Genomic DNA, 24,032 nt, shown 5'->3' on the forward strand with positions numbered 1-24,032 from the left:
ACTGGTGCTGGCATCGGCCTGCGTCCATTTGAAAGTTAGCCCTCATACGTGCACGTATGTTACAAAAGAGCCACGCCAATGGGCTTGGGCTGACACATCTGCGCCCGCACGCTGGTTGGAAAGTTACCACCGGTATCCCTGTGAGGCAAGTTACTGCTGCTGTGCTTTTCAGCTTTCAGTTCTCCAGGTAGACAAATCAGCCCTAATGCTGGTTTTGACTGACTTCGTATGTGAGCCCCCACCCCCCCCCCCCCCCCCGGGCTGTGGAATCCATAATTTTCTTCAGTCCTACAAAGCACAAACATCCCAGCAGTTTAGGAAACCCTATAAAGGATTCTATGTCTGTTTCTTACAAGGATGCCATTTAGTTTAAGGAGGTAAATATCATTTAAAAAACATTCATTTAAATCGCTGAAATTGAAACAGTTAACCTTTTAAATAATATTTAGATAAGTCCCCTGGAGCTGTGGGCATGACCCTGCTATGCTCCCTGCTGAGCCCCCTACCAACATCCCCCTATGCTCCCGGTACCTGTCCTGACCTGCCTACATGCTCCTTGGGCTGGTCAATAACGGCCCAGCATACAGAACTGCACAGCACACTAGGAAAGGCGAGAGAACTGTAAGAGAAGGGACATAACTATATATATATAAATATAATCTACCACTGTAAGAGGTGCACTTCCACCTCAGGGTGGGTTGGAGGTGGGTGATTATATTGGTCTGCCTAGGGCACTGCAGACTCTTTCATCAGCCCTGTGCATGAGGATTACAGGGGCCCATGGTAAATGTTTTCAAGGCCAGAGACAGAGAAGTAAGTGCCTGCGGCCCTGCATACTCAGACAGCCGAAGTCCCCATGCTTTGCATACCACGCAGCCTCAGTGACAGACAGAGAGGAGAGGGAGAGATCACTCGGTAATTAATTTTAAGTGACGACTGAGTACTAATCAATACCTGCTCTCCTTCCCCCGCTCTCCCCCTCCCCCTGCATGTGCTTGTTTCCTAACTTATTCCATTGGCTGTAACTTAAACATATCTCCAGAAGAAAGTTAAAAGGATTATTACAGAGTATAAACACAGTACTATGGGACTGAAGTATATCAGCAATGGTGCTTTGTCATACTGAAACTTCCACTGAAATTAAATGTGCTACTCGTTAATTTTGTTTTTCTTTTTACACTTTCAATGTATTCAGTTCAGTAGACAAAATAGATTTTAAAATAATTAAAAAGAGCCTGGATGAGAGCTTTAGTAAATAAACAAAGCATTTAATTAAGACAGTATTTTTCCTTGGAACTGAACCAAAAATCTGAGGACAAAGAATTCTACATTTCAAGGTGTTTTGAAACACCAAATGGTGGTGGTGGTGGTGGTTGATTCTTTGAGTTCTTGTTTGTTCTCTACTATATTATCTTTTTATAAATGTATTTATTGTCTCTTTGAAACAACATGAAAAAGAGTTTTCCAGATCCACCGGATAGCAATAATGCATATAGTCTGTCATAGTGTTAACATGGAAAATAAATCAAACTTCTGCTCAGGACTAAAACAAACTGAGATAACACCCACCCACTTCAGAGTCTCATTCCCTCTCATTCAATAAAAGAGGCATCTATGAAGAAAATGTGAATATCTCAAACAAGTTCAATTTGAAAAAAAAAATCTCTATTGCTTTCCATGGAAAACTATTACAAGCTGTTTGAGCTGTTCGAATACTGACCAGTGCTCCATTTCAAAGATCCTCTCCTCACCCCTCCAGCACTTTGACACAGATCAACACGGGCAGAGAGAGAGAGACAAGGAAAATAACTGATGCAACGGGCAGAGAATGGCATAAAAAAGCACCTCCAAAGGACATACACACAACACCTCCCCATAAACACACACACTCACTCCCAACACATACATCTACACACACCCCATTCACATACACTCCCCCACATACCTAACATCCACAAACCCTGTATACAAACACCACCCACCTCCACAATACCCCATACGTATACACCAACACACATTCCTACAACCTCCCCCCATATCCAAAAGTCTTCTAACAGCACACCCACACTCACACCCACACCTCACAGGGAAAATATATGATAGTTTCTCAATTCAGCCCCTCACACATACACATACTCACACCTTACAAATACACTTGCCCAGTCACACCCCCCCCTTAACCATATACCCCACAAAACATACTCCAAAAAAACCACACCCCACAACTCCCCTCAAACATACAACCGAGCCCCTGCTGATGACCCCATAAATCCCCACCAAATAAATCTATGAAAACGCACACATCCCTCACTTAACACACACCATGACACCTACACAAACCCATTTACACTCCCAGACATCATATACATACACATCCATACCCCCAGACACACCCACACATCCATCCAATTTGCACACAACCCCCACCTACAACCACACAAATACTCCTTCCGAACCATATCTGCTGCCTAAAAGCACACAGCCATACAAACCCCACTACCCCGTACACAATCCCACCCACATACTCCACACATCCATCCCCAGCTGCTCCCCCTCACACCCACACTACATACAGTCCCCCACATACACACTCTTATTCACCCATCCACATTCACACAGCCATCTCCCTAAACAATCCCACCCAGCCCAACACATACTCGACCTATGCCCTTCCTACATGCACTCTATTACAGACCTGCACCTCCCAGAGCCACACCCCACACCCACACCCACACCCCCCCCCCTTGTACAAATCTATGGTGGAAAGCACTCCTGAAGCTTTCCCTGCTTTTGGGGCAAAGTAATAATGATCCAAAAGATGACATAATACATGCATTTTGGAAACCATTTATTCCCCTTTTACAGATGAGTCACATCTGGGAAAGGGAATGGAACTGATTCACTAAGAGGCCCATTTACTAAAGCTTTTCAATTCTGCATCTATAGGTAAAAGGTCAGGCCCAAGGAATGAGGAAAATGCTTTACTGAATTAGACCCAACTGGCAAGAACAAAAAATGTGGTTGAAACTATACCTTGCTCAGAAGTTCATGCTCAAACAGTGGTGGTAGTGCTTCAGTCTCAGTATTGCCTGCTTCCTTTATAGATCCGCTGTAGCTCATTAGCCCTGAGACTAGTAAGCCATTTTTACACAGTACCTTTCTGGTGTCATTTCACCCAGACTGAGTCCTTCAGTCCTAATCAACAAGCGCTCTATGAATGACAAGTATTTACTAAACTAGATGTTCCTTTATGTCCTGCCCTTTACCACTAAGGAAGCCAGTATGCGGTTTCAAAGACTCCAGGTCATGAAAATGGTTTAACTTACAATATTTATTGCCCATTTTGTAGGCTGAATTGTAAACAATTATCTCCCAAGGGTTCACAAGAACACTGTTATCATAAGCTTTGATGCAAGATTAACATGGAATGTCATTAACTGCAAGCCCCTGGATTAACTCTGAAAATCCTTACTGCCTCAAAGATCAGACAAGCATCCCCACCCTGACCTTCAGCTAATTTACGACAGGCGTTTCTAAATACCATGCTCACCTTACTTAAATCACAGACTAGCAAGCATTGGGAAGTGGCAAAGGACTTGCAATAGTGGACCGGCGTCCTTCAGAAATATTTGTATAGAATACAAGCGTCTATTATAAATTATATATCAAAAAGAGACAGGTACAATATGTTCGTGCTATACATGAAAAGGTTTTCTTAAATTTTGTAATTATATAAGTGAACTCGAAACTATGGCAGTCAAAGAGATGCATTTATTTGATTCTGAAATACCTTTTGAAACATTTTTTTAAAAAACTTAAAGGTGAATTTTAAAAGCCCGACACGTGCATCGATTAGGAGATGCGCAAATATGTCAGGCTGGTACATTCCGAGTGGATTTTGAAAGCCACTGCACAGACAAATTAAGTTTCCAAAAAGGGGCGGGGTGTGGATGTGGTCTCAGTGGGGCATGGGCGTTTTGCCATTTTACCATGAAATTTGAGCGTAAATACTTGCCGTGAAACTTTACTTCTACTAAGGATGAAATGTAAGTTGTAAAACAAAAAAAATTCTAGGCAGATCAACAGGGCTTTAAAGGTTGGGATTTAACAGGGGAGAAGGGAGGCTATTAAACTAGAGGGGGTTTGGAAGTCCTATCTTTCAACTGGGCGAGCTGGGAATGAACTGGGAAAACTGGCATAGTGTCGGAGCATGTGGGTTTTAAACATTTCTCAGTTACTTCGTAGAAGTGCATGTGCACGCACAGGCGTGCGTCCGTCCACTTTAAACTGAGCGCATATGAGTACGTGGTCAGGCTATTTTACAACATGCACGCATATAAAATAGCCATGACCCTGGGTGCGGGCCAAGGAATGTGCGCGCTGCTTTGAAAGTTACCGTCTTATTGTAAGTTCCAGTCTTGCAATGTGAATATTTGTATATGCAGGTAGCACATATAAGTAACCATTCAAATTATACATTTGAATCATATTTTGCTATATCATCTTGTCACTGTTTTTTTCTCCTTACGAGAAGCAATATTAATAAACTTTTTAGATAATTTGTTCTGATTTTCATTTTATTCCCGAAGATGCATCTGTATTTAATATTTGTGAATGCTCCTCCTACCAATAGGATTTTAAATAAAACGAGAGTGCTGATCCTTATAAGCACATTGATGCATGTGAAACATGAATACGACATGAATGAATAACACTCATGAATGAATAGACTCATTAGCTACATGGCACCCTGGGCGGTGATGAAGGTGCCTGTCTTGCCTGTTGCTGCCAATGACCCTAATCTCAGAAAAGGAGATTTTTACAAACAAAAAGTATGATCCTCATAAAATACACACACCTGGTGTTCCAAAAAGTGTGAAACTGAGACTCCTTGGCTGATTTTAACTCCTTGCACCTGTGCTCCCCTCCCAAAATCCTGATGTTAGTGACATCCTGACAGCTATTTTCCTTATATGGTAGTTTCTAGAAAGAGCTAGCTTAATGCAAGAAGCATAGAGGGGCGTGCGGGGCTTTCCGAGCCAACTCGGGAAATCAAATTGCAGAAAGATATCACTAAAGATGCATAGAACTAACTCATAAGGAGCATGAACAGCAGGAAACCAGTGAAAAGAAACATTAATATGTAATAGAAAATTCACAAGACAGTATAGTAACATGGAATACTAGCAATGGTAACATGGAATAGACTTAGCTTTTGGGTACTTGCCAGGTTCTTATGGCCTGGATTGGCCACTATTGGAAACAGGATGCTGGGCTTGATGGACCCTTGGTCTGACCCAGTATGGCATGTTCTTATGTTCTTAACATCACCCCTATAACCAATCATTGTTTGTTTGTTGAGTCATAACTATGAATGTCACTGTGTAAACCGTTGTGATCTGTATATGGAACGATGGTATAGAAACTGTCTAAATAAAATAAATAAATAAAAATGTATAGAAATAAAGGCTTGCATTGGGTCCCTAGTAATTACTGCTGACTAGATCTGATGTACAGCTGGCTATAAATAAACTAAGTGCTGGAATATAACACTTAAAATAAGTTTTGGTGCAAATTTTTACTGGGGAAAAAAAAGAGGAGTTAGTATCTTCAACTGACTTTATTCTGCACATACCATGACATGAATGAACCTCACTTTAAGCCAGGATATGTTGGGGATTACCTCAATCTCTCAAATTTACTGTTCGATTTACTGCTAATGGAGGAGTAATCTAGTGGTTAGAGGGGGCTGAGAAGCAGGGAAGCCAAGGGTTGAATCTTGCTTCTCCCACTGAAGCTCCTTGTGACCTTGGACAAGTCATTTCAACCTCCATTCCCTCATGTAAAAATCCAGGGCATAATTCACTAAACATTTTTCCCATAGACAGACTGAGAAAATAGCTTTAGTAAACAAACCCTTATATTGTAAGATCTCTGGAGCAGGGTAAGACCAACTGTACCTGAATTTGTAACGCGCTCTGCGATTGGATTTAAAAAAGGTGAGAAATTAAATCCCAATTCAAAAATGATAATATCATTGTGCCAAAGAGAGCTTCCTCCTGAAACTGTATGATATGTAGCCCTGTCGCAGTAAAGCTTGGTACTCCAAAATGTTTTGGTGGCCTGCTTTTATAACATCACCATATGTCTTTAAACCTTTGCCAACCAACTATGAAACCTCTTATGTGTGTTTGCCCGAATTTTCAAACGCCAGCGCGCATAAAATCCAGCAGGCATGTGTGTGGCCGGGCCGAGTACATTTTAAAAACAGTCATGCGCAGAAGTGCTGGCAAATCAAAAAGGGGTGGGCCAGGGGGCCGGGCGGGGGCCGACCGGGACAGCCCCGGGGAAGCGTGTGCCAGCACCCGACTGGCACGCAGAAGTTACTTCTGTTCCAAAGGAGCAGTAAGTATTAAAACAAAAAAATTGGGGATAGATAGGTAGAGGTTAGAGGTCAGGGAGGAGAGGGGAAAAGGTAGGAAGGATAGATAGAGGGATAGGGAACTGGGGTAGGTCTACTCGCATCACCACGCATTGGTTTTTAAAATCCCACCCCCACTCCCCGCATATGATTCATGACCCTCCTGCACATGCATGCGCGGATATTAAAATACGGCGTTCATGTGCACACGGGAACCGTATTTTATAACATGCACGCACCGACGAAGACATGTTATAAAATCATCGCGTCCATGTGTGCGTGTCGGGAATCGCACACACATGGACTCATGCACGCAGGTTTCTTTACCTTACAGTTCAGTAGGAAGTGAAGAAGTAACCAGCACATTGCTTTAGATCATGCCCAGTATGGCAGATTCCAGTTTTCCAGCCTACTACTGGGCTGAATCTGTTCAAGATGCTGTGAGAATCGTGCCTACAACCATTAGGGTCTTCTTTCGCTGAAGATCCTATTCTGTGTGCCTAATGAACTCTGAGTAATATCATGAGAACATAGACATACTGGGTCAGACCAAGGGTCCATCAAAACTAGCATCCTGTTTCCAACAGTGGCCAATCCAGGTCACACGTACCTGGCAAGATCCCAAACAGTAGTTAGATCCTATGCTGCCAACAACCAGGGATAGCTAGTGCCTTTTCTCAAGTCTACCTGGTTAATAACAGTTTATGGACTTCTCTTCCAGAAACCTGCCCAACCCTTTTTTAAACCCAGCCATGCTAACTGCCTTTACCACACCTTCCGGCAATGAATTCCAGAAATAAATTGTGCACTGAGTGAAAAAACATTTCTTGATTTGTTTTAAATGTTTTAAGTTCATGGAGTGTCCGCTAGTCTTTGTATTTTCTGAAAGCGTATAAAACCCGATTCAAACTTATCAGTTCTATTCCACTCATGATTTTATAAACCTCTAACATATTCCACCTCAGCTGTATCTTCTTCCTGCTGAAGAGCCCTAACCTCTTTGGCATTTCCTTATAGGGAAGTCATTCCATCTCACTAATCATTTTCGTCTCCCTTCTCTGTACTTTTGCCAGTTCAACTATATCTTTTTTGAGATGCAGCAACCAGGATTGCACACAGTACTCTAGGTGTGATCTCACCTTGGAGCAATACACCATTATCCATGTATATTAACCCCTTCAAAAAATATAGCAGATTGATGAGACAAGAATTCCCTTTTGTATATCCATGTTAGCTGTGTCTCATTAAACCATACCTTTTTATATGTTCCAGGATTTTGTTTTTTTTTATAATAAATAGTTTATATGAATTATCTTGATACTGAAGCTAAACTCACGTTCACTCCGGAGCCCTTTTTATAGATCGGCATTACTCCAATCTTCAGCTAAATAGATGATTTTAATGATAGGTTACAAGTTACTAGTAATAGATCTGCAATTTCATTTTTTAGTTATTTCAGAATGCTGTGGTATAAACCATCTGGTCCAGGTGATTTGCTACTCTTTAGCTTGACAATCTGCCTTATTACATCTTCCAGATTCATCATGATTTGTTTAGGATTTTCCGAATCATCACTGAAAATACTGTTTCTGGCATGGCTATATCCCATCATCCTCTTCAGTAAGCACCAAACATAAGCATTTATTTAATCTTTCCGCAATGGCCTTGTCTTCCATAAGTGTCCCTTTATCCCCTCAATCATCTAATGATCCAACTGACTCCCTCTCAGGCCTCCTGCTTCAGATATATTTTTAAAAGATTTTATTCATAGTTCATAATTCATCTATTTTTATGCTGCCTATGCACAAAGCCCTGGGTGGCTAACAATAAAAATTACATAATAAAATCTCTAAAATATTAAAAATTAACATAACATCAAAATGAATGAGATCAAATAAAATTACAAAGGAGATGGCATCTACAGCTAAAACTACATAAAATATGCTAAAAATAAAATAAAATTGCAAAGAAAATAGCATCTGCAGCCCAAGCAGCGGGAGATAAAACGGGGCAAGACATTATTGGTATGCTTGTTTGAGCAATAACATTTTCATTTGCTTTTTAAAACTTTTCATACATTCTGTAGATCTTATCTCGTATGGCAATTGATTCCAAAAATCAGGAGCGGCAACCAAAAAGATAAGGCCAGCTTCTTTTCAAATTCTCATTTTGCCTGCCTTATCAATGTTTTTACATCTAAGTTGCTTATCCTTTTTCCTATTTTCTTCTGATGGATCCTTTTTTGAATTTTTGAAAGATGTTCTTTTAGCTAAAACAATCTCTTTCTCTTTACCTTTTAAACATGCTGGCAGTTTTGATTTTTCTTCCACCTTTTTTAATATGTGGAATATATCTCATCTGGGCTTCCAAGATGATATTTTTAAGCAATGTTCACATGTGATGTAAACTCTTAACCTTTGGAGCTGCAACTTTTCTTTTTTTTTTTTTTTTCTATTTTCCTCATTTTACCAAAGCCTCCCTTTTGAAAGTTAAACACTAGAGCAATAGATGATTGTGTTATGATCACTGTTGCCGAGCAGCCCCTCTACTGGTACCTCTCACACCAAATCCTGTGTTCCACTAAGAATTAGATCTAAAATGGCTCCCCCCTCTCGTTGGTCCCCAGACCAGTTGCTCCATGAAGCATTTATTTATTTAATCTAGATGTTTTACCTCCCTAACATGTCCTGATGTGACATTTACTCAATATTGGAGTAATTGGAATCTCTCATTATTACTGTGCTGTCAAATGTATTAACTTCCTTAATTTCTGTTAGCATTTCATTGCCTATCTGTTCATTTTGGCCTGGAGGACAATAGAATACCTCTACCACTACACTCTTCCCCATCACACATAGAATTTCTATTAGGGGTGTGCGTTCGTTTTCGACATATTGGCAATCCACAACGTATATGGCCATCCATTGCTCCTACCATGTGACAGGGGCCGACCAATGACACCGGTAGCCCCTGTAATATAGTGAGGGCAAAGGCTATCGGCGTCATTATCTGTCGAAATGGCTTTTGAACATCCGCCTTGTAATTTACAGAAAGCCAACAGATAAAATAACACTATCTAGACAAGTTTCATTGTATTTAGTCAGGGTACTAGGGTACAAAGTATATCTCAATGATTGGGTGGATCAAATTGATGGGAATGTGGCGCATCATGTTAGGGAGGGCCTAGAGTTCAACAGGATAAAAATCCTGCAGGAGACTAAATGCACAGTAGAATCTTTATGGATAGAAATTAGGGATGTGCAGCAGGGACGGATTCGTCCCACTCAGTATTCATATTCGTGGGGAGCCAAATCTGTTGCATCTGTTCTCAGGGGACCCCGATCCATTTATTAGTTACGTATGTATTCGTTTCCCCCCAAAAAACCCATCCCAACCCTTTAAATTTAATTAACTACAACCCCCCACCCTCCTGACTCCCCCAAGACTTGCCAAAAGTCCCTGGTGGTCCAGCGGTAGTCCTGGAGCGATCTCCTGCACTCGGGCTGTCAGCTGCCAGTATTCAAAATGGCGCCGATAGACTTTGCCCTTACTATGTCACAGGGGCTACCGAATGACGGTATATAAAACCTGATAAATAAATAAATAAAAATACAATGAAACTTGTCTAGATAGTGTTATTTTATCTGTTGGCTTTTTGTAAATTACAAGGCGGATATTCAAAAGCCATTTAGATGGATAACTGAAAAGTTATCCGTCTAAATGGTTTAGTCATGATATTAAATGGCTTATCCGGCTAAATTCTAGCTGGATAACTCATTATCGGCTAGAATTTAGCCGGATAAGTCAGGGACGGAGCAGGAGGAAGGTGTTCCAGGGAGGAACAAAATTAGCTGGATAGGTTAACGATATTCGGAGTTAGCCGTTAACCTATCTGTCTAACTCTGGCCGTGCTGTAGGGCTGGTCTAAAGTTAGGCATACCTGCCTAACTTAACTAGCTGTGCTATGGCTGAATATCGGCCCCTACATCTTTATCTGGTTCACTATTCTGTTAATATTTCTCTCTGTGACCGATTGACAAGCCCAGCATTTTTTATACAGTCTATAAATGCATTTCTAGGTTCTATGGGGGTCTCAGTATCCCTAGAAACCACTAAGGGATTGCTTCTGGGAAGGGTACTTGCTCAGAGGCAAGCAGGAAAACACAGTTGGTGAGCAGGAAGTTGCCAGTATAGGGGCATATATGCAAGCAGACTTGAGCAGTGCTTGGCAGGACCTTCCAAGGGTCCACAGAGCTGACCCAGATATTAGCGATAGTGTTAAGGTGTCATGTGACACCTGTCTGCCTCCTCCTCCCCCTCGGCCAATTCGATCAGAAGTCCGAACACACTATATTCCACGGCACATGTTCAGATTTCAGAATGAAGCTAGCAGAGGAGGCAGGCACAGGTAAGAAGTGCTGCTCTCCTCCTGCTGATGGGAGGGAACATATCACATGGGGAGGAAGAGGTGGGGTTACAGGGAGGGTTGCAGCGAAGGTGGGTGGATCTAGCACTTGCCAAAATGATGTAAAAGTGCAGGACCTGGGCAATCACCCTGGTTCAATTTCCACTAAGGATGACCCTAGCGCATTTTATCCCCTTTTCCCACCCTTCTGCCCTGTTCTTCCAGCACACCTGAGGTGTGAGGGGAGTGCCCCTCACACCTCAACTTTTTCTCCGTCTCATCCAGAATGCATGGACACTCCATTCTTCACATCAAAACAAGGATTTTCAGTTTTTGTTTTGGTTGGCAGCCCTTTCACTTTTCTCATCCACCCTTTCGAGAATTCCTTTATCTGCGAGCTGGCTATGAGGGCAAAATACTTTCAAGGACTATAATTCAAGCCTGCTCAGAGGTTTCAAACTCGTTCTATATTCAACCACATTTCCGTACTAAAAAAAACAAACAAACCAACCTCTGAATCAATTGTATGACAGCAAGGATATTTTTTAAACAAGTAAACTCCACTTCGATTTTAAGTTTAAATAAAGTACCATGTTTAGTTATCACTCTATCAAAACTATATACTAACCAGTGTTAACACTGGCATGCTAACATGACTTATGCAACAGTATGTTGAGCTTTGACACCTGATGTACAAAATTCATGATACAGAGAGAGCATGGCAACGTTACCATGGATGCACTGAAGTCAGCACAGCTATGGGAACGCTGCCATGTTTGGCACTTCTGGTCTCCCTGTGCTAGCTGACCTTTTCCAGGCCGAAGTGAAAGGACCATTTAACAGGGGAAAACCTTACACTTACCCCCCAAACACACACCAGGACCTACTCCAAAACCCTCCCAAAGAAATCTGTATTTTCAGCCCCAACCTCCTGAAGAAGAAATCAAGGTCTCCAGGCATATGCTTTGGCATTTCTGGTTAGACTGTCACAGCGGTGCTATTTTGGACTTGGTGCTGTGGTTGACGGGAAACTGACTCAAGCCTGACAACAAAATTTTGGAGGCAGTGACTGGGCGGTCTGGGGGAAAGTGTTCAGACCAGATCTCTTTTTCAGAGGGGGGGGGGGGGGGGGTCAGGAGAGGCCCATATTAAACTACAACTTTGGAACTGTAGTTAACTTTTCTGCCTTAAGTGTCCTGCTTTTTAACTATTTTAGGTATTAATGATGCATGCTACAGTTAGCATTACGGCTTAATGAACTCATTAGAATAATTTTCACCATTTGCACAAGCATTAGTGTTACTATCAGGTAACATGTAGTAATAGTAATGTGCATGTAGTCTGTGTACATTAGCATGCTTTCTACATAAAGGTTTGCTAATGCTCAGGTTAGCAGAGGTGTTAATGCAAACAACCATTTGTACATAGGCTCCTAAATTTATGTTTTTGAGCAATGTAATGGGAACAAATACAGGTGGACATTATATCGCTATATTATTTTTCTGTTCTAAAGAAAGGTTCAAAATTGCCACCCTTCAGCAACTGTATGCAGGTAGGTGGTTATTATTTGCTATTCTTATCCTTCCTGCAGCTTCAGCTTACAATCTTCCATTTGAGCAGTTTTGGATGTAGTCCCTATAATTGCATGCAGTACAACCATAAAAGTAAATGTTACCCACCTTGAAATGAAGCATTTCAATGATGCACTATTCTCTAGAAATGGCTTGCTCCACTTTCACCTTTCATATTTTATATGGATTTTGTTCCATTCTAAAATATTGATACATAATAGAAAGATATAACATGATGGCACAGAAAGACCATAGAGCCTATACACATCTCTTGCTCAGCTTTATATTTGACCCCTCTCACTCAGTGCTTGCCCCATTCTCTCGTGAAGTCAGATACTGCCGATTTCCACCAGCTCCACAGGGAAGTTGTTTCACGTGTCCATCAGCCTCTCTGTAAAGAAATATTTCCTTACATTACTCCCAAATCTACCCGTTTTCACGCTCATCGCAGAGTCTGTGAAAAGATGTCCACCTCCTGTGCACATATTCTTTGGAGATATTTAAATGCCTGTATCATATCTCCCCTTTCCTTCTTTGCTCCGAGGTATAAATATTTAGATCTTTAAATTTGACCCTATGTGCTTTATGATGAAGCCCACTGACCATTTTAGCAGGTGCCCTCTGGCTCAACTCTATCGAGTTTATATCCTTTTGAAGCTGCAGTCTTCAGGATTCTACACAGTAATGAAAATAAGGTCTCACCAGAGACTTATGCAGAGGCACTATCACCTCCCTTTTGCTGTTGGCTATTCCTCTCCCTAAGCACCCAAGCATTCCCCTGGGTTTTACTATCACCTCGTCTACCTGCTTGGCCACCTTAAGATCATCAAATATGATCACTCCCGGATACTGTTCCTATTTTGTGCACAGAACTTCACCCTCTATAGTGTGCAGCTTCCTTGGCTATTTGAAAACTAAATGCACGACCCTATATTTTTTTAGCATTAGATCATGGTTGACAAATTCTAGACTATTCTTCAAACTTCAATAGATCCTTTCTCATGTTTTTCACACCTTCCAGAGTGTCCATCCTGGTGCAGATTTTGGTATAAAACTTGTGCTAATAGAGATTTTGCAAAAGGGTTAACAAAAATGTTGAAGAGATCAGGACCGAGGACTGATCCCAGCTGCACACCACAGGTACTTCCTCTTTCCATTTACCACTACACTTTGTCACCTCCCACTCAAGCAGTTTCTAGCCCAGTTGCTTTAAGGCCCATACCCGCACACTTGGCTTGCTTATGTCACCTATAAGGAACTGTGCTAAAAGCCATGCTGAAATCCAAATACACTTTACCATTTAAAGAAATCAATTATATTCGTCTGGCAAGATGTACCTCTGGTAAAACCAGGCTGTCTTGGATCCTGTAAATTCATTGGCTTACGGAAACCACATTATCTTCTGTTTTAGCAGCAATTCCATTATTGGGTCAGACTAACCAGCCTGTAGCTTTCAGTCTCCTCTTTACTTCTGTTTTTGTAGAGAAAACACTTCTGCCTGTCTCCAGTCCTTTGGAACCACTCCTGACTCTAAAGAAACATTGAAAAGGTCAGCCGGCAGAACAGCCTGAACTTCCCTGAGTTCCCATAATTCACTTGGATGTATCTTGTCCGGCTCCGTTGCTTTATCTTCTTTTAGTCTTCTGAAAACTGTTTGAGGACTACCTCGCTGTGATTCCAAGTTGTGGCAGTTTTATATGGTCCAACTCCAAGTCCTTCCACAATAAAAGTTGAACAGAAATATATACTAAGCAACTCTGCTGTCTCCTTGTTAGCCCCTGAATATCCATCCCTTGAGGTTTACAACCCCATTTCTGCACTTCCTCCTATCATTAACATATCGAAAGTCTTATCCCACTGTTTAACCATGTTAACTTTTTTCTTCCATTTGCGCCTTCACTCTTCTTTCCTAGCTTTTCCAGATATTGTTGCCCATCTTCCTTTCTACAAGCTCTTGTGGTTTTTGAACTTAACTTTCCTTCCCTTTTAAACCATATCTTTAGAAAACCAAAGTGGCCTTTTTCTTACCTTTATTTACTTTAACAAATAAGTTTGCTTTTCCTATATCTCCTTTTAGTTCTGCCCACTGTTCTCCGATTTTGCCTAGCCTATCCCAGCCTGTTAATCCCTCACTATACTCCCCCATCTTAACAGTTTTTCTAAAGACCAAGGGCCACCTCTGCCTAATACTGAATCAAACTATCCTGTATGATCCCCCATTATCTGGCCGATACAGTACAGTGCGCTCCGACGGAGCGCACTGTTAACCCATCATTGGACAAGCGTTTTCCCTTACCCCTTACTCAGTAAGGGGCCGAAAACGCGTGTCCAACCCACCGAACCTAATAGCGCCCTCAACATGCAAATGCAAATGCATGTTGAGGGCGCTATTAGGTATTCCCGCGTTATTCACAAAGCAAAATGTGCAGCCAAACCACGCGCGCACGTAGATTTATAAAATCTACCCCATTATTTGTAGGACCCACACTCACAGAGTTTGTATATCAATCAAACTCATAATTTGGTCATAGGTCCCTTTACTTTATTCTTATTTTCAAACTTCAAATGTTTTTGTGTTTTCTTGTTTCCATATTAAAATATAAAGTCTTCCTGAAAGCTGACGAACTCCGATGTTTATCACAGAACGAACATTCCATTAAAGATCATATTGCAAATTGTCACAAAAGAGTCAGTAACCCGACGGAGCAATACTCATCTGAATATATTCAACACAGTCCCAACACGATCGCGTTTCGGACCACCCGGTCCTGCTTCAGGGGAAACGATCTTCAAAAAATATACTCCATTTCATAAGATGACTCAAATTCCTCTCGCCTTTCTATCAGCATAACTTCTGTTTCTTGGCTAGACATCTTCTTCCCACGGTCTGAATTCAGATCCACAACTTAACAAAACATGGGACGCGCATATCTTATAAAATCCAGCGTACTTTTGTTTGCGCCTGGTATGCGAACAATAGTATGCGCGGACGCACTTTTAGAAAATCTACCCCTATCTGTGGTTGATCTTATATGTGGCTATATTATAAATAAGAAAATTGACCAGTGAAACCTATTCAGTTTTGTTAGTGTGTTCTCACTTTAAAGGATTTCTGGAATACACTGTGTGTGTGTGTGTATCTTGGCCGAGTTTTTTGTGATTGAGATATAACTATAGTCTAGTCATGGTTCCCTTTGTACCACATCTCTGTGACTGCCACTATAATCTAAGTCAGCCTCTTCCATGACTGCCTCTAGCTCTATGATTTTATTTCCCATACCATGAGGACACAGCTTTCCATATGTTTCTCTTTTTAAAGATTCATGTACCTTATGGCTTTGTCCACCCATTCCCAATGAGTACAGTTTAAAGACCTGCTCAGTAAGTTTGCCAGTCTGTTCTGGAACATGCTGAGCCCTTTCTTCAACAGGTGGGTCAGATCTCTGCACAAGTCCTTGGAATATCATCTGCTGGTCCAGGAAGTCAACACATTCATATTGATATCATTTTCACAGCCATGCATTCTTCTGCAGAATGCAAACTTCTCTGTCAGGGCCTTTATTCTTGACTTGGAGGACTGACAATAGCACCTGTCCGCTTCACCCTCTCTCCCAAAGCCAAGAACTCACTTTTGATTGTGCCAGTCTGGATGAATAAATTTGTAAAATACTTCTAAAACAAGTGATTTCTATTCAACTTTCAGCCTTTAATGTAACATTTTAAGGACTAATTTCTTCATGTGCATGTATTTAATTTACAGATTTGCTCCTCTTTTAGTTTTAATGTAATACTAGGAAAATCCTTCCCAACTGGGAAGTTACATTGTTCTTTAGTGTTTTCCAGGCTACCTACCGTGTTGACTGATAATACACAGATCTGCTGAAAATGTCCTATCTAAACTACAAAAATAAACTATAAAACTTACTAAAAAGGAATCTGCTTCCCTTTTTTTTCTAAATGAGTGTGCTTGTGTGATCCAGTTTTCACATATTAATAAACTACTTACATTGGTTGTTTCTGATACTCTTATTGTTCACAGCAGTATACTCCAGAGACTTAGTGCTTGAAGGAAACAAACTAAAACCACAGTTAGAAACGCCTCCTTTCCTTACAAGCTGCTCCGCTTTTCACTAGAAAATGCTTATCAACCTTGTCACTGCAGGAAAAAGGAGTAAGGTAAACAGAGCACATATAAAAGTATAAAAAAAAATTAATCCAGGTCTTTCTTTATCACATTATTTCCTTTATTTTTTTATTTAATAGTATTTTGAAACATTTCCTTTGCTGAATCGCTTCTGAATCATGCAAACATCTAATTTTTGGTATTTAATATTATTCATCTAAGCATAGGGAAACCACATTAAAATAACAAAACAAAAAAGAAAAAAGAAAGAACAAAATGTTCCTTTAACGTTTACTGGTATGATGGTTTCTGTGTAAGTTTCAAAACCTTGGCTTAAAACAACAGGGTTCAATTCATATGGAATGCTCTGATCATTTATAAGTTGGCTCTTTTAATCTTTCTTAATAAACACCAATTTAATCTAAAACAATATTGTTTTGTTTTTCTTTAAGACAATTATGCAGAGAAACATTAGATCTCTGGCTCTATAAAGCAATGAAAATACAGAAGATTTACTAAAGAGTCAGTGCATACAGACATTTGTTTGAGGGCTCCATGTCTTGTTTTGTTTGCTGAAAAACTTCAGACGTGCCGTTTCCCTGAATTTCTTAGAGGTAGATCCCATTGTCTGCTTTGGTTCCCAGAAATGAGTGGCTATTCATCAGTGCACAGACTGTGCAGTTAGAGGGCAGACAGAGCCATGTTTACGTGCTCACAGTCAGACAAGCTGGTGCAATGCTGTGTAACTCAAAGGGATCATCGTTAAAGTTTACATGAGAAAGTAGAACGAAGCACAGCAAATTCTCATTGTGGTCTGCCCCGCCTTTAAACAGCTTTTCCATTCCAATAAAACAAAACAAAAACATTTTTAAACAATTTTAATGCACTTAGTTGCTATATGTTTTTATTTAGATTTTGCTCAACTTACTATTAGAGATGCGAGAAAAAGGGAGAATTTTAGGAAAATCCCTTTCTCTGAAATTTATTGAATGTAAATACTGTGTGCCGTAACAACTAATACAATATTTAAAATAACAGTTTTGGTATACAGTTCTCAACATAACTACTTTAATGTTCAACCTGAAAGGTGAACAAGGAAAACAATGGGTAAAGCATACAATACATAGGTTATAAATACTCTGAATCATACACTGCATATTTGTCATCTAAAACTTAATACACTTTTTCTCAAACAAAATTCTGTTCTCTTGACAGCAGGATTTCAGGCCCTTCTAATGTCTTGGCAACATATTTTAAAACTTTTCTAATCTATCTCTAGGAATGACATGTCTTTACAACAGAAAAGGAATCCTACAGAGAATCTATGCCCCATGCAGGTTTGATTGTGACCATGTGATTATAAATAATTTCATCTCAGAGATGGTCAGTCTGTTGGTTAGAGATGGCTCTGTAAATCAATGTGCCTACCTTGTCACATCATGATAGTAATTCAGCTCTTCTGCAAGCAAATTTGCTCAAACAGGCTATAAAACCAGGATTTAATCTGGGGGGTGGGGGGGAGGAGCAGACCTGGGACCATATTGGAAACAATTAGTTGGATCTAAAACAATTTGACACTTAAGTGAAATTTTTAAATAAGCCAATTTTATATTCCTCTGGGTATATAAAAATAGGACTTTTATCATTTAATACAGACCTTTACAAAACTGAGTGGACAAGTTGTGTTTGTTGCCATGAACTATATAGAAACATAATTCAGTTGGGCAGCTATTAATGTTTATTACTGTATTTTCGATTCAGTTCATTTCATGTATTTCATTATATATATTATATTTTTTATGTATGTATGAATATTTTTATTCATGTTTTGTGAACTGCTTTGGGTTGGACTATGTCTAAGGAAGGTGGTATAGAAACACAACACCATATAAGACAGGAAGAGAACATTAAAAGTTATACAATTACTGTTTTAAAGAAAAAAAACACAGCAGATTCGTTTTAACAGTATGAAAATGTGGTCGAAATTAAAATAACCATGCCCTGGCTTTTCAAGGATCAGCTGCTGGAGCACATCTGAAGGCATGAAAAGTAATGGAGCAGTGGGAACCGCAACATGCCCCGATTGTACTCACTAGTATCCTATCCACACCTTTCCTGCGCAGAAAAAGCAAATGGAAATCGGCGCCCGAGGGTCTGAATCACGTTCCCCGCCGCCTTCTCCCCCCGGTCACTTTCTCACTCGCGGGAGAGCTCCTGCCACTGATGCCTCCTCCTCCTCCTCCCTTTAACATGGTTACTTTCACCCTTTCCAAGCCGCATTGGTCCAGCATCCCCGGAGAGCTAAGCTGCTACTCTGACCGCGGCTCCTCACCGCCAGGCAGTCCCCCGCATCCCACGAGGAGCGCCACTTTTATTTTCGGGACGACCTCTGTCTCACTTCAAGCGATTTCTCCCTCCCTCCAGCCAAGTCTAAGCTTCTCACTTGCTCAGTCGCAGGATCGAGTTTCCCTCTCCCCTCACGCTGGCCCCCTTCTAAGTGTCTCTGGGGCTGGCTTTAGACAACACAGAAGTGGCGGGACCCCCGACCCCCCCCAAGCAGGAAACAGCAGCTCACACCGCCGGCGGCACACCTTACCCACCCGCCCCAACACCAGGCCTGAGCGATCAGCAGCAGCCCGGGCATCTCGCAACCAGACGGGCCCCGGGAACCGTCCCCTCACCGCTCCAGAGCGCTGCCGGGAGAGGCGGCGGTGAGCGCGGAATGCGATCGCTGCATCCCGCTCCCCCACCCACCAAGAACAGACCCCGCCTGTCAGTCAGCGGGGAGGAGGAGGCGGTAGGGCGGGGCCTGGAGGGGGAGCCCGCCCACTCACTCAGCTCGGCCTGGTGCGCTTTGACGGGACGCCCACTCACAGCGGCAGCGGTAGCCACGGCTGAAGTCCAACCTTAAAAGCGCACAAGTTAGCAGGGGAGAGAAGGCAGCAACGGCGCGGCCAAGCAGGCACCCGCGGGAAAGGCGGGTGCCGAGGCCGCCGATTCTCCGCCGCTATAAAAGCAGGCCACCCCGGCACCGTGTAACATTCAGACAGTTATCTGACGCACAGTGACAGGAAAAGGAGAAGTTTTCTATTCCCTTCTCTTTCCGTACGCACTAATCACTGCTCCTGCTCACCGGAACGGCGGCGACAGGGAAGCGCAATCTCTCGCTGGCTGCCGGCAGCTTTCTCCAGCATTTACTGCCCCGCTGCCCGCTCTGCCTTCTCGGAGAACGATGAAAGCCAGGCCAAGCCTGTCACCGCTGAAGGCCTTAATCCCTCTCGTTAACTTCCTAACCAGCCACTTGCCCGGGCTAAGCGGGTAACCAGATATTCAAAAACAAGACGTCAGCCCACAATGCCCCGCTGCCGGTTACAGGCATTACCTCAGCCCGTGAGCCTCCGCGAGAGTCAGAATCTTCTAGGTGGTCGCCATGGCAACGGGTTCATTTGCAACCGACGCGCCTCCCCTCGGCGCGGCCCGGCCAATGAGAGGGGGCCGGGGTGACATCATGGCTATTTTTAGTGGGTGACTGCTAGCAGATAAGTGTAAGGCTCCACGCTGTATGGGCTCAGTGTGGAAGTCTCTCTGCGGCCCGAGCTGAGGGGTGGCGGGACGGGAGCTCTTTCCAGCCCGGTGAAGGAGCGCAGTGCTGCTCGCTCGTACACACCCACCCGGGTCTATCCTCCCCGCCCCCACTTGTCTGCCCCGGGCGGTCGCGAAAGACTGGGTAGCCGGAGCAGAAGCCAGAACTTCGGCGGCGCCTTACCCCCGTTCGCAGCACTTGGTTGAAAAGGGGGAGGAAGGCGCGCGCGCAAAGCTGAGATCCCCCGAGGAGCTGAAAGTTCCCCAGCCCGGGCGGAAAAGAGCTGGCTGGGTGTATGCACTTGGAGACGTCAACTCCGAATGAGATTTGAAACTCATCGTTTTGCTGAATAGACTTTTGACAATAAAATATTTTCTCTGTGAGAAGTGAAAGTCAAGCAGAACTTTTATTTGCCCAGCTGGACTGAAACGAGTTACGAAGTAACTCTTCCTGCTCCCGAATCGCTGTAGCACGTCCTGTTCGCCGGAAAAGTTGCGGACGGTGTTCTATGACTGCCAAGATGGAACCTACATTTTACGATGATGCTCTGAACGCGGCTTTTGCACAGTCCGACACTGCCGGTTACGGATACAACCCCAAGGTCCTCAAGCAGAGCATGACTCTGAACCTGGCCGACCCTTCCAGCGCCCTGAAGCCCCACCTGCGCGGCAAGAACGCCGAGCTGCTCACCTCGCCGGACGTGGGGCTCCTGAAGCTGGCCTCCCCCGAGCTCGAGCGGCTCATCATCCAGTCCAGCAACGGCATGATCACCACCACCCCGACCCCGACTCAGTTCCTCTGCCCCAAGAACGTCACCGACGAGCAGGAGGGCTTCGCCGAGGGCTTCGTGCGGGCGCTGGCCGAGCTGCACAGCCAGAACACGCTGCCCGGCGTCACCTCTGCCCCCCAGCCCCCGCCTGCCGCCGGCGGCGGCATGGCACCGGTCTCCTCCATGGCCGGCAACAGCGGCTACGGCGCCGCCGCTGCTGCTGCTGCCGCCGCCGCCTTGCACAGCGAGCCGCCCGTCTACGCCAACCTGAGCAACTTCAACCCCAGCGCCCTCGGCGCCGCTCCCTCGTACGGCGCCAGCGGCCTGGGCTACGGCGCTCAGCAACAGCCGCCGCCACACGTCAACCCGCCCATGGCCGTCCAGCACCCCCGGCTGCAGGCGCTGAAGGAGGAGCCCCAGACGGTGCCCGAGATGCCGGGCGAGACCCCGCCGCTGTCGCCCATCGACATGGAGTCGCAGGAGCGGATCAAAGCCGAGCGGAAGCGCATGAGGAACCGGATCGCCGCCTCCAAGTGCCGGAAAAGGAAGCTGGAAAGGATCGCCAGGTTGGAAGAAAAAGTGAAAACCTTGAAAGCGCAGAACTCTGAACTGGCGTCCACGGCCAACATGCTTAGGGAACAGGTGGCACAGCTTAAACAGAAGGTCATGAACCACGTCAACAGCGGGTGCCAGCTGATGTTAACGCAGCAGTTGCAAACATTTTGAAGGGACTTAAAGTGAAAGAACTTAAGGATGGGAAAGAGAGAGAGAGACAGAGAGGTCGCTGTCGGAAGAAGCTCCTGGGTAAAGCTGGCAGGCGTTGAGTCCTGACTGCGCGCCCCACTGCGCATGTGTGGGAAGACTGGCACGCCTTCAGTTTGAATTTTGTGGCAAACGCAACAAGTACTTATCACTCTGTAAAGTGCTGTTCCTTCTAAAAGCGAGACATCGGCTCTTCGTTTAACATTGACCAAGACCTGCATGGACCTAACATTCGATGATCATTCAGTATTAAAGGTTAAAATGCAATAGAGGACTGTAGATTGCTTCTCTAGTGCTCTTGCAAAGGGAGGGGAGGGCAGGGGAGGATTTGGGGAGACTGAAAACGAGAATCGAATGAACAGTACTGCCTCCCTTTTTAAGTACACTGTACATAATGTATATATTTTTTTTTATTTTATGAAAGTTGATTCATGTCAAACAGCTACAAGCCTTTGTAAGTTATTTTTATGTTTTGGGTTCAGCCCAGTATTGTTTGTAAATAAGAGATTTGAGCACTCTGAGTTTACCATTTGTAATAAAGTATATAATTTTTTTATGTTTGTTTCTGAGAAAATTCCAGAAAGGTTCAATTATATTTAAGAAAATATAATAAAGTATTAAAAACTTTTAAATGTTCCCTTTTTTTTGCAGTTATTCAAAATTACAGAGCAAGAGTTCTGCTGCGTATGAATTTTGGCCTTTTGTAACGTTCATTCTGTAACAGACATCTTGCCTTGGAAGTGAAATACAAACTCTAATCTGTAATAGTGAACAGAAGTGTAGTTTGTGTAGTATCTGTGTTTTATTTATTGGCTTACAATATCCGTATTCAGTTGATCACTTAAATGCATTTTCTCATTTCTGTGCACTTTTATGAGCAAACTCAAAAAGTTAGTGGTTAAGGAGTGTAGTACAGTTTCCTGTATAAAAATGTCCATGTGATAGGATAGTCTCAACTGTAACCAGCACTAACAAGAAATAACTTATTAGAATAATACCCTTAACCAGTGAAAGTATGAGACTTAAAAGATTTATGCAAATTGATGTGTTCAACAGCCTCCATAAAAAATTGTTTGATTAATCCTTAAATACTGTTCTGGGAAGCAGAAAGTTTTTTTTTTGTTTTTTTTTTTATTTTATTTTTAGAACTTTGCTCTTAGCTCTGAATATGGAATATAGTGATTCTACGGCCTTTTTATCTATCAGTTATATCTATGGCTTAGGTGAACAGCTTTTAGAGTGGTCTGTGGGCATTACATAGGAGATCTAACAGAAGCAAAGCCCAAAACAACCTGTAATGACAACATTAAGAATTTGTTTGTTTGTTTTTTTTTAAGACGGTGATTCCTGTATGGCATAAATTGAGCACAGTATGGCTATCCATTATTTGTATGGTTTATTCTCACTTTATTCATAAGGGTAGTGACTATTTACTAAGTGGAGGCTTTACTACCTACGAGTTATGGAAAATTCTCCCATTGCTTGTGATTAGAGGAAACTAAGCCTTTATTTAGTGGATAACCAGTCTCTGTATCTTTTTAAATCAAAGTTTATATCTTCCTTTACTCTTAATTATTCCTAAATTACAAGTGCTGTTTGTTAATATTTATATGACAGTGCTCTTGTCACAATAAAACATTCATTATTCCCTGGTATACTCTGAATTATTTTACTTTCAACTGGTATTTGTGGCCTGAAAGCTTACACAGAACAAAATTCCATGCAAAGAAGAAAATGTTAAAAAGGGATCCACTTTAGAAAGGACAAGGCACAAGTCTAAAACCTGGCATGACACCAACTACTCTGTTTTTTTTGTACAGAGGGTTTGCGCTCATTCAGATAACCTTAACGTTCTTTTTTGGGGAGGCTGGAGTGGGGGATAGAGGGCTGGAGGAAGTCCAGGCCAATAACTGTACAATGAGAACCTCATGGAATTCCATTAAATCTTTTCATGGTACAACAACCTTCGCGAGCTTTATCTCAAACTCAACTGCTTTGATTCACAGTAGTGCAACAGAGGCCTAGTGCAAACCTTGAAGGAATAAAAAAACTGTGTTTAATGAAGTTTAATTTGTAATGCAACAGAAGCGATATTTAATACTGGTTAACAAGACAATCTATCTAAATGATCTCCAGAAACAGAAGGGTTTTGATTACAGTTAAAAAAAAATGCATGTAGGTTACTTCTACAGTATCTGTTTATTAGTACTGTTTCAAGAGTCTAGGAGTTTAAGATCTAAGGGAAAAACCCTGTTACAAAGTTCATCTATTAAAAAAAAAAAAGCTTTCTTCAAATTAGATTACTGAAAAGATCCTTTGGTGGAGGAATTCCAACTATGTGGAATGAGCTTCCTCTAGAGTTGAGGGGAAAACTTGACTGGAAGCAGTTTAGAAGAAA

General features: G+C 42.5%; 1 protein-coding gene and 1 long non-coding RNA gene across 2 annotated transcripts; one reads left to right on the forward strand and one right to left on the reverse strand.

Annotated features, from left to right (window-relative positions):
• Positions 1–16,657: 16,657 nt before the first annotated feature.
• On the reverse strand, positions 16,658–19,110 carry LOC115099959. Its single transcript, XR_003858923.1, has 2 exons — positions 17,949–19,110; positions 16,658–17,353 (listed from the first exon to the last, which is right to left on the reverse strand). It is a non-coding gene; the product is annotated as an uncharacterized LOC115099959 (long non-coding RNA).
• Positions 19,111–19,436: 326 nt separating this feature from the next.
• JUN (Jun proto-oncogene, AP-1 transcription factor subunit) lies at positions 19,437–23,289 on the forward strand. The gene has a single exon (XM_029618039.1). It carries the CDS (start codon positions 20,612–20,614, stop codon positions 21,596–21,598), a length of 987 nt encoding a protein of 328 aa, XP_029473899.1. The 5' UTR covers positions 19,437–20,611; the 3' UTR covers positions 21,599–23,289.
• Positions 23,290–24,032: the final 743 nt, after the last annotated feature.

This window comes from Rhinatrema bivittatum, chromosome 10 (genome assembly GCF_901001135.1).
Source record: "Rhinatrema bivittatum chromosome 10, aRhiBiv1.1, whole genome shotgun sequence".
Classification (NCBI taxonomy): domain Eukaryota; kingdom Metazoa; phylum Chordata; class Amphibia; order Gymnophiona; family Rhinatrematidae; genus Rhinatrema; species Rhinatrema bivittatum.

Excerpts from the sequence above, each read along its gene's own strand:
- JUN (XM_029618039.1), top strand. The coding sequence starts at position 20,612 with ATGACTGCCAAGATGGAACCTACATTTTACGATGATGCTCTGAACGCG.